This window comes from Eretmochelys imbricata, chromosome 14 (genome assembly GCF_965152235.1).
Source record: "Eretmochelys imbricata isolate rEreImb1 chromosome 14, rEreImb1.hap1, whole genome shotgun sequence".
NCBI classification, from domain to species: domain Eukaryota; kingdom Metazoa; phylum Chordata; order Testudines; family Cheloniidae; genus Eretmochelys; species Eretmochelys imbricata.
In genome coordinates this window covers 14238288-14254880 of record NC_135585.1, presented here as the reverse complement: position 1 = coordinate 14254880, position 16593 = coordinate 14238288, and the positions used below count along the sequence as shown (strand labels likewise).

Genomic DNA, 16593 nt, shown 5'->3' with positions numbered 1-16593 from the left:
GGAAGGAACTGGTCTCAGTCTAATTCTTAATGGACACCTATTCATATCACAAAAGGACTCAAATCTCAGCCTAGATGGCCACCTCAACCAACAGGTCAAGAACTTATTAAGGATCACTCCTGGGAATGGTCCTTCAATAACAAGGAAACACAATAATGAGTTCACACTGGTGCAGCCACTGCTGCATTAACCACGTGGGTAAGTAGGACTTAGGTCTGGCCCCAAAGTTGAATCTAAGTCAGGTCACGTGACTCTCCAGTCAATTAATGCCAGCTTAGCCGTCTCCAGTAAAGGAGGCGTCCAACCTCACTACCCCATCTGTAAACACCGATGACCTGTTCTTGGGTCATCTCCCTCTCTGGCTTCCAGAAGTCAAGGGCAAAACCAGGTCCACTGAATATTCGTTAGCCCTCCATCGCAGAAGCACCCAAATGCAAAAGGATCTGTTCCATCCTCTGTTGTCAGTGCACTAGATTCCTGGCTTACAAAGAACGGCCATCACTCACCAGGTCACCTGCATGAGCGAGACTGGCACAGCAGCTGCGTAGATCGCTAGGTCCCCATAGAGGTAGATGATTATACAGAAGTAAAACAAGTTGACCCCCACTGTAAGAAAAGGAAACGCATTAATAGGAGGGCTAGGGCCAGGTGGGTCCTTGAACTCTGCTCCTAAAGGAGTCAGTGGTTCACATCACCTCCTTGCCAGGGGGTTTTATTATTATTTTATTTTCTCCATCAATTTATGTATTTATTTGGTGATAAATTGCATGTAGGTGAGAGGTGCCAAGCTAGCTGCATTGGAGGCTGGAATCTTCTGCCCACAGGAGATGTACAGCATAGGCAGAAGTAATACAAGCTTCCTCCCAAAGCCCTGTCAAGAATCAAAGTTTACCTCTGACTCATTAAATCCCTGGCCTCTTCACTAAGATGGCCCACAAGGGAAAACAGTGACAATTGTGATGATGGCTCTGGTGCCATGGACATCCGCTTGCTAGAAAGTGGACTGAGTACAACCAACTCCTTTCACATAAGCTACATGTCAGGTGGTGAAGGCCCTCTGACATGGGACAGATATAAGCCAGCAACCTGAAGGTAAAAGGTGCCCTATTCAGGTAAGAACATGCAAGCCCATTCAGTTCTCTCTTCATTCTCCCCCACTCTTTAAATAAACTTATTCACTAGCGCCAGGGCACAATTCCTGTGTGGAAATTGTCTCACTTGAAAATGAGACGTGCCAAGGGACTGGTGAAGTTGAAATGCATTGAGTCACACCCCTGGGATGCAACACAGCATTGAGGTAGTTTAAAGAAGACTGAAGGCATGGAATACTCTGAATACCTACTCATTGCAGAATGGTCCTTTAGCATTGCCCCGACTTGAAGCTCTGCACCTACAAAGCTCCTGAACTCCTCAAGAACTTAGCCATGAGGTTTTAGTCATGCAGAGCTCCCAAGTTCTGCAGGGCTGAAGCTAAGCTTCTTTGGAAGGCTCCTGCCGAGTTTATAAACTTTGAGCTTAGTTTCAACCCTGTGGAGCGTGAAAACTAATTCTGCAGCACTTTTGATGTTAAATCTGAGTTTTACAAAAGTTTCACACATTCTCCCCTGCTCACAAAGCCCTTCATCACAACCAGGTTTTACCCGTTCTGCATTCAGCCGGAAGGAGGAAGATGAAATAGAGAATCTCTGCAACAAAGCTAGTTTTACGCACAAAAAAATCTTAATGGGGCACAAACAAGAAACTCTGCTGTCGTGAGCTGAAGCCAATGAGGATAAAGAGATGCCAAATTACACTGACCCAACTTTGAAGAAGTGGAGCCAGTCTAAACAATACAAAGTGAATCTCAACAGATTTTAATTTCAAAGGCAAGTGAACCATGAAAAAGCACGCAACTGTTTCACTTTAGCAGGAAAAAAAGAAAGCAGCAAGCATTAGAAGAGAAGAGCATGAGGAGAACACAATGTTTTGACAAGTCTGTGCACAGGACTGGGAATGATGAACTTGAGTTCAAATCCCCGGGAATGCTAACTCCCCGTGGCTTAGGCAAGTCACTTTACTTCGCTGTCTCACATACGCTATCTGTAAATGAGGCTAGCACCACTGACTACTTGCAGTAGGGAGGATTAATGCTCATACAAGGCTTTGTAGTTTAGCAGCTCTACCATACATTTAGATAATTCTACTGCACTCATCACTGTGGTATTTGGATGCTACATTCTGTACATTGTTTCTCTTTCTCCCTCTAAACCAAATATTCTAGGTTTTGTGGCTCACTTGATTAATGACCTCCTGTTTGGAAGGCAGCAAGGCACCTTCTCTGCCAAAAGAAATCAAAATATGGTCTCTATATTATCGTTACAGCACCAGCATCCCCTACCCAAGTTTAAAAATTCCCCTATCACTGGATCCTCCAAGATGGTACCTCTCAGAGCTGAGGTGACACTCAGCTATAGGAGAATGTCAGACTCTCTCAAGATAGATATGGGAGAACTGAAGGGGAGGTACTGGAAGAAAGGCGGGGGGGGGGGGGGGGGCGTGTATCTTGATGATCTGCCTGAGATACACTGGTGCTGAGATTATGTCCATATTACAGAGCCACAGAATCAACCTCCAACCAGCTTCTCATTATAAACCCAATCTTGACCTTCTCTTCTAACTTCCTTAAAAAGCTGTTTCTCATACATGTTCTGTAGCTACAGGAGGTTAGTTTTTCTTTTGGCAAAGTTTGAAAAATGAGGTCCTTCTCTTGGAAAAGTCTCTCTCCTCCCCCCCTCCCAACGTCATATTTAGTAAAGGGGAACTGCAGGCGCTCAGCCCCTCTGAAAAAGAGTCAGACCACGAATTCTAGAAACTCCCAATTTATTTTTGTTTTTTCCCCCCGTTGTCCTCACCGAGAACTAGTGCCTTGGGGTATTTTTAAGATGGTCACATAGGGATAGTCACTGTGCAACTTTGAAAACCATCAGATTCCAGGAGCAGGGGGAAGGACAGTTAAAAAAAATAGTTAACCCTTTAGACAGAGCTGCTATTCCAAGATCTGAGTTTTTAAAGATCAGTTTTCAGCCCTTTGTGTTGAAATGAGTCTTTAAAATGTAAAGAGAAGGTTAGGGCTCAAAGTCTGATTTTCCTAGTAATTACCTCCACTTCTTCCCCATTCAGTTTGCATCCAGTGTAACTGTCCTAGTGAAGGAAGTGCCAACTCCCGCCTCTGATGACTGCCCATGCAGTAGCTTTTATGTAGTCTTTGTACTTAGTTCAAGAAACGTATGGGAATAAAGCGTTAAGAAGTTGGTGAACTTGAAACCCCAGATCCTTAAAAGTCTGACTTGCTGATCTCTAGGATGCAAGCAGGCACCATCCTTTGTCCCTTTTGGTGCTCTGTGTTGCACTCAGGCAGCTCAGCTCAAAGAACATGCAGCGTTCCCAGCTTGACTTTCTAATCAGTGAAGTACAGGCAAGAGGTTCCCCCATCTTCTCTGACTGCAGGTGGACTTCAGTGTCAGTTCTGTTTATAAACTGCCACCAACCCTCCCTGATCAATACTTTCATTACTGGACACAAAACGGGAAGATCAATGACTTCCTGTGAGGACGGAGAATGATGAATGTGCACAGAATCCATTATTATGATAAATGACACCTGATCCCTGGCAGAGAGAGCTCAACATTGTGACCAGAGAGAGACATGCTTCAGAGCAGGCTCCTTTAAAAAGAAATTGGTGGGGGCCCTTTATTTTTCCTTGCAGCCCAAACAAGTCAGCACCATTCAGAAAACAGATGAAGAATCAGAGGTGGAAGATTTATCTCCAGCTTAACTCCGAGATTTGCAGATTCACATCCCGTCAGATTGTTAAACCAGTCAAGGGAAATGAGCAGAGAGCTCATTAGCAACAACAGGGTTTTTCCTTTTAACAGGCCAATGAGTCTCATTGGTAGGAATCTGTGACAAAGCCCCCCTCCCCCCTTCTCTCCAATGGCCATAGAGCCCCCCGACACCTCATGTCTGCCTGTGCTACACAGCATCTTGATCCAAGCAAACATCAGAGACAGTTGCTAATGGTACAATCGCGGAGGCTAATGCTTTGAGCTAGTATTTTCAAACTCCAGCTTCTGACAGCGTAGATTTCTCATTCCCTAACCAATATCCAACTGATAACTGCACAACCCCCTCATTCAGGGCCCTTTGATCTCTGTGGAGCCTTTCAAATGACTGGTGTGCTATGACAGTCTACAGAGAGGCATGTTTAACTTGGCTCTTCTCTGATCTCTTAGGTTTGAGCTTTTGTAGCAAAAACAGTGGGGCACCTTTGAACGGGAGCTGAGCAATAGTAAAGACCAGGCTATTACTTCTGACCAGGGAGGGAAAGCAGCAAATAGATTCATAGATACTAAGGTCAGAAGGGACCATTATGATCATCTAGTCTGACCTCCTGCACAACGCAGGCCACAGAATTTCACTCACCCACTCCTGCAAAAAACCTCTCACCTATGCCTGAGCTACTGAAGTCCTCAAATCGTGGTTTAAAGACTTCAAGGAGCAGAGAATCCTCCAGCTAGTGACCCGTGCCCCATGCTACAGAGGAAGGCGAAAAACCTCCAGGACCTCTTCCAATCTGCTCTGGAGGAAAATTCCTTCCCGACCCCAAATATGGCGATCAGCTAAACCCTGAGCATATGGGCAAGATTCACCAGCCAGATACTACAGAAAATTCTTTCCTGGGTAACTCACATCCCACCCCATCTAACATCCCATCATAGGCCATTAGGCCTATTTACCATGAATATTTAATTACCAAAACCATGTTATCCCATCATACCATCTCCTCCATAAACTTATCGAGTTTAATCTTAAAGCCAGATAGATCTTTTGCCCCCACTGTTTCCCTTAGAAGGCTATTCCAAAACTTCACTCCTCTGATGGTTAGAAACCTTCGTCTAATTTCAAGTCTAAACTTCCTGGTGGCCAGTTTATATCCATTTGTTCTTGTTCTCACATTGGTACTGAGCTTAAATAATTCCTCTCCCTCTCTGGTATTTATCCCTCTGATATATTTATAGAGAACAATCATATATCTCCCCTTAACCTTCTTTTAGTTAGGCTAAACAAACCAAGGTCCTTGAGTCTCCTTTCATAAGACAAGTTTTCCATTCCTCAGATCATCCTAGTAGCCCTTCTCTGTACCCGAGTCACAGCTCCCCCCGGAACAGCTAACTAGGTCGATCTCCTGTCTTATCTGGAAGTCACAGTGTTTTCATGCTGTGTTCCATGGCAGCACCACCTGACTTCCTGAAAGAGCTCTCATCCCATCATCATCAGGACCCTAAATATTTCTGGAAGGGGATCCCTAGCATCTAACTCTGATAACTAAAAATAAAACTTTAAGATGGGGGATTAAATGTAAAGCATTAGGCAAGTAATACAGTATTGTGAGGAAATTTACATGTAGTTTTTCTTACTCGGGTTAGAAGAGAAGCACATGTACTCCCAGCACCCTCTACTGGGAGACACTGCCTCTAACATCAATGATTAAAGCTTGAGATCAGCTGCAGCCTCCTAGAACATAGTCTCCCTTATAAACCCCACTCTCCAGTACTAGGTATTGTAGTCACCACCATTTGCTCTCCAATTCACTTGAAGAGGTTTTGCTAGCGATTTGAAATTTGTGCATGCACTGGCTGACCTGTTGCCCCCTTTCTGCAACATCCCCTTAATCTAGCAGGCTACACCTGCCGATATAGACAAGGATCCAAAACAGTATTGCTAGGCAACACTTACACAGCATTCTTCATCTTCAAAGTGCTTTACAAATATTAATCCCCAGACAACTACTGTGAGGTAGGTAAGTAATAGCCTTGTTTTGCAGATGGGGAAACAGCCACAAGCGAAGAGACTTGCCCCGAGGTGCAGCAAATCAGTATCAGAGCTGGGACTAGAAGCTCCAGGCCTAGGCTGAGACCACACTGCTCCTCCGCCACCATTAGAGTGGGGCACTTAGAGCTCTAAGGTGGGAATGTCAAAATAGCTAAGTGAGCTAGGAGCACAAGACCTGCTGAAAGGATTCCCATGCACTTTCAGCGAGACTTGTGCTTGCAAATGACACCGGTGCTTTTGAAAACGTTCCCCACCCCGGATCCTGATTCTCCATGGAACGCAATGAAGTTACATTAGCATAAAACTGGTGTAATGCCGTGGAAAAGGCAGCCCACTGTGTGCTAAGAAAAATACCGGTGAACAAAGGAACATGCCATTCACAAGACATTTGACTGCAAGAGACCAAAACTGAACACCATGGCATGTGTCTGATTGCAGAGACAGAAAACATGGGATTTCTTTACTAACACACTATGCTCTGAGTGTCATCTCTCTCGTTGTCTATGGCTTGTATCTCTATAGTGTGAGATTAATATAGCTTTATATTGCAGCTACCTTTGTAGGGTTTTCTTATTTCATTCTAGTTATAGATGTTTTTTATTGTATGACAGAAAACACATTTAATACAAAGACAAGATGCCTGCATCCATCAGGTGTGCACAGGGGACCCATTCAGACTGAAGCTCAGGATTAGAGAAGCCCTAGAGGTCACTTACTCGGCCACAGTCAAGTGCTCTCAGAAATGCTCCTCACTGACCTCCTTCCTTCAGACTGAAGCTAACTGATTGTGGAAATGTTTGGTGTGCTGCATCTTAAGAGTGTCAGGAAGGTGAGAGCAGCACACTTCCTGGCTCTGCTGCTGTGGACCATGTTTGCAGAGGATACAGAGAGAGGAGGTGAGCACTTAATGCATGGAGAGTCAGGGTCAGAGCAGTCATGCTGGGCAGAAGCAAGTGTTACTCCTACAATCTTTATACTCATGTGCTAAGGGAAATCTGCCCATTTTGCTTCAGGACTTTTTTGGCTAAACCTACTACAGCCCCTCTGCCTTCCCTGACCTAGATTCTGGCGTAGTTCCCTTGGCTGGGTTGGAAATGAGTCCATAACATCACATTCTCTGCAACTGCGATGGAGGACAGTCAGTAACAAAAATCCTACAAAAAGGATGGGGGCATGTTTGGCTGGGACTGTCAAGTCCTCAGAATCAGGAGGTTTAGAGGGAACCCAGAATTCACAGCAGCAGCTGCTTCCACCACCACGTTACAAGTGCCCAGGTTTAAGGAACAACGACACCTACTACCCTATTCAGGAAGATCTTTGGGAACCCTTGAGAAAGTGAGATAGTTACCTTTATTGAAGAACATAGAGGCCATCTGACCCATCTCCACCCTCTCAGTGATTTCAAAGATATTGGGTGAGCCACGTCTCTCTGCAAGTTGGAAACAAGAAAGTTCCACTCACTCTTCTTGATTAGCCCAAAGGAAGGACAGGCAGCATCTGGGGACATCCCACCTATCCTGGTAACACCATCCAGGATACGTACACCCCCTGCCATGCAGTCCCCACACCATTTATAGCTTTTCAGAGGAAGACATTTATGCCTCGGTGACCAGATGGAATTGTTCTAGGTAAAAGGGGAAAGAAAAAGCCTCTTCTGTTTGGAAGCAACAGAGTAAAACTAGCTTCATCCATTAGTCCATCTTGAAATCCATAATGGCATGAACTAGAAGAGAGCTCGTGAGATGTAGGCATGTGGAATTCATCTGTCATTAAGGGCTTGTCTATTCCAAAATAACTGTTCTTTAATAACTCTATGAGTGGATACTCTTATTATAGATTAAGAATGTCTTGTTCCTGTTTAGCTTAATCCATTTTCATGGAGCTATTCAGGAATGGCTATGGTGCTTTAAATTCATACCCCATCTCAATCCAAATTAACTTTCAAGTGTAGACAAGCCCTCAGGGTGAAAGGTGGAGGAGAAAAGTCTTACTCCACTTACAAGAGGGCAGTTGTAAAGGGTTTGGTTCCCACAGAAGTGGGAAAAGCCTTTCGTTCCCTATTAGAGAGCAAGTAGCAGCAAAAGTTGGATACTTACGAACTGACAGGATAGGCCGTGTCTCTGATCGTTCATAGCCATCTGGGAGGAGAATATCACTATCAGAGACCCCAGAGGAAGAATCTTCATCGTCGTCTTCCTAGAAGGTAGGAAGATAAGTGCAGCTGCCCAGGTTCTGCTCTGTGATGTGTGCTACCTGAGGCACAGCTTGTGGCAACAGTACAAGGAGGTAGAAACAACCCAATGAAAAAGCCTCAGTTCCATGTGCTCATGGTGAAAAAGAGAGGGGGACTGGAAGGTACAGACCGGTGAGCACATGGGGAGATGGCAGGGAACCATATTTTCTGGTCTTGGAATGTGGGGAGGGCACTCTCGGGAAGGAGGACAACACTGGCAGGGCATTAGGAGGTTAATGACAAAGTGAGCTACTCTCTTTCCGTGTGGGACATATACACAAGAGCAGAATGTCCATTCAGTAAAATCATAAAGACACTAGCAAGCTTGATGCAATGAGTTTGTAGATTTGGTGTCCAGATGCACAGTGTGGGCACCAGATTACATTTTCTTAAAAACCCAAACCTTTGCATTTCCCTAACTAGGCAGAGCAGGAAAACCCACTCCACAACTCCACCCCACCTTCCTACTGATCACGATTAAAGTCTGACCAAAAAATTATGCCTTGTACTGCATCATGAAGGTCACTAAACCCAGGAGCTGACAAACCCAGCAAAGGAGTAAATTCTACAGTCAGGACAGAGGCCAGAGAGAATGCCCAGCAGGAGTCCCTGGGATAAGACTCCAATGACTGATAACAAGAGCATTCCAGCTAGATCAACGGTGCCCTGCAGTGGCTGGATCTCACATAATTTAAGGATTTATAGATCTTAACACACCTTGAATGATGGATTGCTCTCCCCAACTCCTCTAAAGAGCATCTCAGGCCAAAACCAGCAGCATGAAATTGGGAGACACATGGGCAGGGTCGGGGATTTTTAAAGCAGGAAAAGAAAATCCTGGGTTTTATGAGCAATACCACAGAGAATGACCACATTTTATATGAAGACGTTAAGTACAGTGGAAATTTATTCCTTTATTAGACTTACTAATGAGGGGAGGCAGAGCCAGAACAGTAAACTGAGGAGAGCTTTTAGGGACTGAAGAATGATAGAGATTGGAAAATAAAAAGCCACGACACAAACCTTGTGCTTTTCCATTCTCTTCCAACGCAGCTGGGCGTTAGCAGCGGCCATGGCCTCCATCACAAACGTTGTAGTCATGTAACTAGACGGGAAATTAAAATTAGCAATTACTAATAGCTAACAAGGACAGCAGAATAGATCACTGCAAATTACTTTGACTGGGCTTTCCGAGGGAGACAGGCTCTTCATAGCTCTGGTACGTGCTGCAGCCTCCACGCTGTTGCCGAATCAAGAATGAAGCAGTGCAGAGGCGATTTTCTAGGGTTTGGGGATTCTTACATTTCTTATGTGAAGTCAGTGTTGGTGAGATGCTGGACTGACAGCTCTGGGGAATGAAGCATCTTTTGCATGGAACAGAGAACAATGCAGACAGCTGCAAAGCAAGAGTCTGCACTATCCTGCTAGTACCTGAGACCGTATTTAGAGGCAAGGGTCTCTGCGGCGCATTCAGCCCTGGGACTCTGATGAGATTGCCCCAGGGGTGTCAACTGGGATGCTGTTCTGCTAAGAGCTGGACTGAGACAGAGTTTAACAACTCAAATCTCATAACCTAGAAGTTCTCACGCATTAGTGAAAACAATGGCACGGAGCCCTAAGCATCAAAGTTTGGAAGTTTTGGACTCCTTAGATCCACAGGCAGGATTGAATCCTGACAGGGCTGACCCAGTCCTTTGCCTTTATGACTCAGATGAATGAAGTATTGTGTAGTTCACTGTGTGAAGGGTCTTTAGGGTGAGACCTTATAAACCAGAATCCTATGAGTTACGTGTAGCCCCTAAAGATCTCCTAGCATGTTTTGTAAGGGTAGGGGTTTGTCCCAGCACCCTTCACCAGCATTCCCCTCTTTCTCTTTTTGTACAGGGAGTTCTACCTCAGTTTGCTGCTGTCCTTCAACCCAGAGACGGTTTCATTTCAGTTGTGCTGTGTAGGCACACAGTATGATGCAATTTGGGATGTAAGGCACCACACAGATGTAAAATATTCATAAGAGTACTTCCTTATTACTGTTTCGTAAGAGTAGAAACAGGCAAGAATATGTTTTTTCTTTTGTAAACTAAAAACCTGGAGACAGCTATGGTTGCTTCATGGTATATTATCACATTCATGAGAAGATCTCATTTGCTGTTTGTAATTATTTTTGTTTAAGCATTTGGGCCTGGTAGACCCATTAGTCTCAACCAAAATGCTTGTGTAAAAACATGTTAAAACATCACAATAAAATCACAGTTAGGTGCAAATATCAGTAAATAAAAGGAGCCTCTTATTTTTAGGACTATGTCAGAGGTGCTCAAACTTTGATCAACCAAAAACACACAGGAAATTTGTCAGGAGCATGAAGCCTGCAACTAATTTGCATAAACGGAGCAGGCATCTGCCTATATCTCCAGTACAGGTGTGGCCCACAGATTACATGCTACCTCACTGCAACGGGGGTAGGCTTCTTAGAGGAAGATGGAGCATTGCATGGTAGGGTTTGTAATCCTGAGTCAGTTTCCCCATCTGTAAAGTGGGAATAATGCATACTCCCTGTCCTCACAGTACTGTTGTGAGGCTTAATCTTTTGGTAGCTGTAAAACACTGCGAGACCCTCAGAAGGAAGGTGTTACTGAAGGGCAATGGTTTATTATTGTTGTAGATTTCAGAGCAGCAAGCAAATTAGGACGTACACCACCAATTTTGCCAGTGACTGTAGAAGAAGCCGTCTAAGGAGTTAAATAACGAGAGGGAACTTTTTTTTAACCCAATGCCAAGGAGACGGCTAGAATCACTCACCCATCCGAGGTCCCAGTTCACCACTACAATCCACTTTGACACGTTCAGGAACGGACTGTCATTGTCTCAGCTAAATGACCATTTTAAGGTTTCTTTCCCCTCTACTGCTTTTTTTTTTTTTTAAAGTAAAACTAAAATCAATCTTATTTAAGGTTCAAAAACAGTTTTACGGCTTCACAAACTGAATTCATTTATCAAGTTCAAATGAGAAATTAGGTTTGCTAGGATAAACGTACAGCAGCCCCCTCCTGGACGCCACATAATGATTGCCCATGTAGACTCTCACTGCACTGAAAGTTCTCTAGAGGTTATTAGGGAGTTAGAAGCGCAAACACAGGAATGAGAGCAACAGGGCAACTAGGCTTACAAAGCACTTAGCACCAGTGTGCGACATTTCAAGTTTGGCACAAGAGCATCATGGACGAGCCAGCAAGATTTGCACCTCCTGCTGGCACTAAGATATAAACTGAGGAAGAACCAGAGCAGACGGTAGGGAGCTCCATACATGAGCTTCATGATTTGGAAATAAGGTATTTAAAAATGGATTGCATCTAAATCCAACAGTCACTCGTACTTCCAGAATTTATGTCTGTCAATAATAATTAACCAGACTTTTATAGAGCGTTTCTTTCACAGATTTATTGCAGTTTACAAATATTAAGCCTCAACACACCTGGGGTTTACAAAAATGATTTCATTCACCACTGAAATGCAGTTTCCTCTTGAGTGAAACATGGACTCTGTTTAATAGCCAAACAGTACAGGACAGGAAAAAGTTGTATCCAATCAAAACTGCAGAAGGAATTTAGATTGGCAAATGGAGGTACCCATAACAGAATTTGGCCAGGATACCAGGATTAAAATCCCAATACTCTTACAAAAGTGAGAGGGGACCTTTCATGAGCACCAGTGATCCAGACAAGGCTTCACATCTCACCAGAAAGATGACACCATCAACTACTGGAGTCTCCAGGCTGAATGTGTAGATCACACAACTATAGCAACAGCCCTTAGCTCCACCTCCAGGGCTGCAACTGCTGCACCAGTGCAGAGGAAACCAAGCTGAAGTCTGGTCAGCTTCAAGTTAGCCTCAGGGTTTCCAAGATCCCAGACTGGTGAAGGGGAAGAATGAGGCAGGCATAGTTTTACAGGAAGTTGCTTCCTCCTGTACTCCTGGTAGCAGATGGGAGATTACACCATCTGTGAGTTGCTGAATCACTACCAAACTGCGCTCCTCTGCAGCTCTATTCAGGCATCAGCTTAAATTGCTCGTGTCCAAGAACAGCCATGGGGCAGATGGGTTTGAAGGACCCAGGTGATCTTTTAATTATTCTAATGTCTTCTCACTGCAACATACCTAAAAGGTTATGGTCCCTACACAGAAGGGATTGACGTATATGGAATTTATAATCCGAGTCAATCCAGTCCAGATTCAGTTCAGTTCTAGAGCCAGAACATGCTGATTCTGCAGAAGGAGCAACATTTGAAAATTCCGTTCGTCTGTGGTGAATAAGTAGCCTTCCCTGTTGAGCATGGGTGAGAAAGGCTGTGAAGTTCACCTTCCAAATGTAAGTCAGTGCAGAGCTGCCTCCCCAAATCTGCAGGCAGACAGAGCTCCAGTGCCCCCTTGCTCAGAACCCTGCTAGGAGCCAGAGTGAAATTGACATGACAGGTCAGTTTCACGGCCGCCATTCAAAATGCAGTCAGCAGAAGTGAAATTGTCAGGAATCACATCAACTTTGTGTTGCTACTGGTGACTGGGAAAGATATCACTAGCAAAGAGACAAGCACTGGAGTTATCTCTGGGGGAGGAGGACGACCCCAAAAACAGAGGCTGGTTGAAGGGTACAGTAGTGAAGCTCATGCTTCAAGGTTTCAGCTGGCCACCTGCAGGGGTCTGGAGGGGGTTTCCCTGCCCAACATATTCTGGAAGCCTCAGGGATAGCCATGGCTGGAGATGGGAGATTGGGTGTAGCGGGCCAGAGCTCTGATGTGACATGGAGCATTCTCTCTCTCAGGTACTTTGGCTGACTGGTTCCTGCTCAAATGCTCAGGTCTAACTGATTGCCATATGTGGGGCTGGGGAGGTATTTTCCCCCAGTCAGATTGGCAGTGAGCTTGGAGGTTTTTCCACTTTCCTCTGCAGTATGTGGGTGTGTGTCACTTGCCAGGATCATCATTTTCCTGCCGGGTGGGGGGGGAAGAGGTTGGACACTACTGCACCTCAGTCTTTCCTTGTCTCTGCCTGTAGCACATAACAGACTAGTCTCCCATGGGCTGTAATGCTGCCATCTAATTTAAATGGCTGGGTTTAGAATGCGAGTGCTGGGTGGCATTGGTGGCCAGTGATACACAGGAGGTCAGAACAGATGATCTGGTGGTCCCTTCTGGCCTTAAACTTTACGAAGACCCTCTGCCATGCAGCAGCCAGAAGGCTCTAGAGTGGGCAGTGGAGACAAAGTACACTCCCTTCTACCAGCTAGAGGAGATGTAGCTCCACATTGCAGACATCCATTAGCCAGAAAGTTGATATTAAAACTACAGCCTCTAAACAGGATCCAGGTGCAGCACAATTGTGAAATCCCAGCAGCTGGGTGGCAGAGCGGCTGGGCTTCTCACCAGCATGCTGCCCCCAATTTCTTACATGTAGCCCTTAGAATAAAACCAAGCCACACTCCCAGCATGCTGAAGACAGGCAAAGAGAGACACCAAAATCCTACCTCATGAAGCCCAGGAACATTATGAGAATGAGGCTGACGAGCCAGCCAGCGGTAGCAAAGGCCTTCGGCATGGTTAGGGCTCCTGTCCCAACGATAAGGTTGAACATGTAAACCAGGCCAACCTGCAATCATCCAGATAATCAGCATTAGATAATGCAGCAGCCCTGGGGATCAGCTAAGATAACTCACTGACATGGCAGGTTGTGTGTGGGGAATGTGATCTGTATGCATGTCTAGGAAGGATAAGCACAAGATAAAAGTACATACAAGTGGAGGGGAACACTCAGAGTCAGAAAGGTTGTGCAGTGGATTAGTGCACTAGCACAGCACAGGTCAGGATTGATGTTCCCCGCCAGATTTGTTCTATTTACAATTTATGGAATGTTAAAAAAAAAAAGAAAAGAAAAATTAATGGAATCTTTAATAGACATCTGAAGTCTATTTAATAGACAATAGAAGTCTGCACTCCTGCCTGCACTCCTGCCTGCACTATGCCTGGTTGAGGCCAGAATGATCCTACCTGATTTTCATGAAATTCATTTCATTATTTTATTTTTTAAATTAAAGGAAATTCGTTATTCAGGCAGTAAATTCCTATCAACAGCTAGGGAGAGAAGGCACCTTCCAGCCACCCTAGAGAGAGTCAGGCTCCAGGGATTAAATCTTTGCTGACGAGCATAAATGCAAGAGGCACCATCACTACACACAGGCTGCCCTAGTGAAGTCAGTGTTTAACCTGAAACTGAAGGTCTGGAGCTGAAATAGCCTCGAGCACTAGACACTTTCCACTTCCATTGTCCTACCACCATTCTTTGTAAAGTATGGCTGAGCCAGCAAAACCAGATCTGCTGACCAAAGGAGACTGGCCTCCAAGCATCTTGTGACCTATACTGTTGAACAATATTTGTGGTTGGAAGCCCTCAGCTTGGTGCACATAATTCTCTCACTCAGCATCTTTGTGCTTGGAAGCCCAGAGACAGAGGGGCCCTTTGCAACAAGAGAGAATGGACTGTGTCATGATGTGGTCCACTCATGTTTCCTCAGAATCAAGCTATTCCTTTATCACAAGCAGTTTTAATTAAAGTGCAGCTGAGGCCTAATCTAAACACAAAGTTGCACTGGTTTAACTAAAGATGCAATTTTAAACTGATTTAGTTAAAATGGTGAAACTTTGTGTGTGAATATCCTTCAATTGATTTAACCTGTCTTAAATCAATGTAAGGGCGTTCACACAGGGATTTGCATTGGTTTAATGTAGACAAGCCCTGAGAGTTGTAAACTGGTCAAAGTGACTGCCAGATTGAAGGCAAGGAAATAATTTTCCTCCATGCTGCATGACTGAGGAGTTCTGCCTTTTTCCTCTGAGACACTGAGCAAGGATCGTAGAAATGGTGGGCAATTCCTCCACAACCTACTTCCTTCCACTGTACAAGGACTGGTCTATCCCATTTCCTGTTTCACTGTTTCTGTTCTAAATTGTCCCCACTTCAGTCACATGTAGTGCTTCGGGTCACCACAATGCAAATGGTGGAAAAGAAACAGACCCCACCTGCTGTGCTAAAGGAAGAAGGTGAAGACTGAGCAAAGGGAGGAGACTTTGCCCTCCCATTCTTAATGCAAACATGGTATGGGACACACCCTGAGAGTCTCCCCACTTCCTTATAAACCATGAGAATTTTTGTGTAAACGAGGGAGAAACCCACATGTAGTGCTTGGCATGGCCAGAGATCATAGGAGCCAAGCTTGGAGACATCATACAAAACACAACGCAAAGTCTTTTTTGTTAAGCTCACAACGAGACACTATACCTTTTCGCTGTTCAAACATGAACATCAGCTGATCCCCCAAAGGACTAAAATGCAGCCTTCCGCTTTGCAGAGAGGCTCATGTCACTCAGTTGGCAGGCTCCCATTTCCCGCTTACTTCCCCTTGTGTTCAGAGTGCCCAGGGGCCTGACTCACTTTGCAATGAAGGACTTGGACAGAAACCCAGATGATTTTTCTTGGCTTTGGTTGAACAGATGCCAAGACTGGCATCATGTTACTGTCCTCAGACTCTGGGGTAGAGATAGCCCAGCATCCTCAGAGGAAATGAGATAGCTACAGTTCCCTAGAACTCAGACTCCAGGAATTTCTGCAACACTAATATTTTGAACTATGCATGCAGTCAGAAAAGCAACTAAAAACATCTCAGGATTCCATATTCCCCCTCCATGGGGAAGATCAAATTGGGTTGGCTTACTAGTCAAAAGATGATTTTGCCAATGTCAGTACTGGAAATTCACTTAAAATAAAGAAATCAAAACCCATTAAGAAGAGAGCAGATTTCCTTCTCAACATAAGTCTTGAAAGCTTTAGTACTGGTTCACCAAAGTGTTTCTGCTCTTGGCAAGTCACAAAATACTGGACCTTGAAAGTGAGCGTGACAACTACTTTATTAGTAGTTTGTTTTTTTTTAAATGTTGACTATGAAAAAATGTCAATAGTTTCAAGAAAAACATTTAAAAAGGTACTTCTGCACCAATTCCCTATTCTAGCAATGTCTGAGATGTTCATGCTATTAGTGAAGTTAAAAAAAAGTGACTACTTCACATTCTCTCACATAATATTTTCTCCACCTAACTGAGCCAACTGGAATCTCTTGAACATGAAAATGCTTAAGACCACAAACTATGCAAAAGCACAAGACAATAAAAATTATCAAAAAACTGTAATCAGGCAGGAAATGCTTAAAATCAGGTTTTTCTGATTACTGTGTTGCTGCCCCGCCCCCTTCACTTTTCAGTTCTGGCCTGCTTTTAGCTGCCAATACTCTTATGAGCATAATGCCCCGTTCTACCCTCAGCTTTTGAGGGTTCCTAGACTCGAGATGAATGTTTTTAGCATTTGAAAGCTGAGATTCCTGGATCTCAGGTGGTGGAAAACATTCGTTCTATCTTTAATGGTTCTTGAGATAACCATTAAGATCGCTTCA

The 16593-nt window shown here is 44.5% G+C and overlaps 1 protein-coding gene across 2 annotated transcripts in view; it reads right to left on the bottom strand.

Annotated features, from left to right (window-relative positions):
- SLC38A12 (solute carrier family 38 member 12) overlaps positions 1–16593 on the bottom strand; it is a 64396-nt gene that overhangs the window by 43598 nt on the left and 4205 nt on the right. For both annotated transcript variants that reach the window (XM_077834487.1, XM_077834488.1), the window contains exons 3-7: positions 13621–13742; positions 9128–9209; positions 7968–8067; positions 7220–7300; positions 507–606 (exon numbers count right to left, since the gene is read on the bottom strand). In XM_077834487.1, the coding sequence (XP_077690613.1) occupies positions 507–606; positions 7220–7300; positions 7968–8067; positions 9128–9209; positions 13621–13742 (485 nt within the window). The remainder of the gene's footprint in view (positions 1–506; positions 607–7219; positions 7301–7967; positions 8068–9127; positions 9210–13620; positions 13743–16593) is intronic.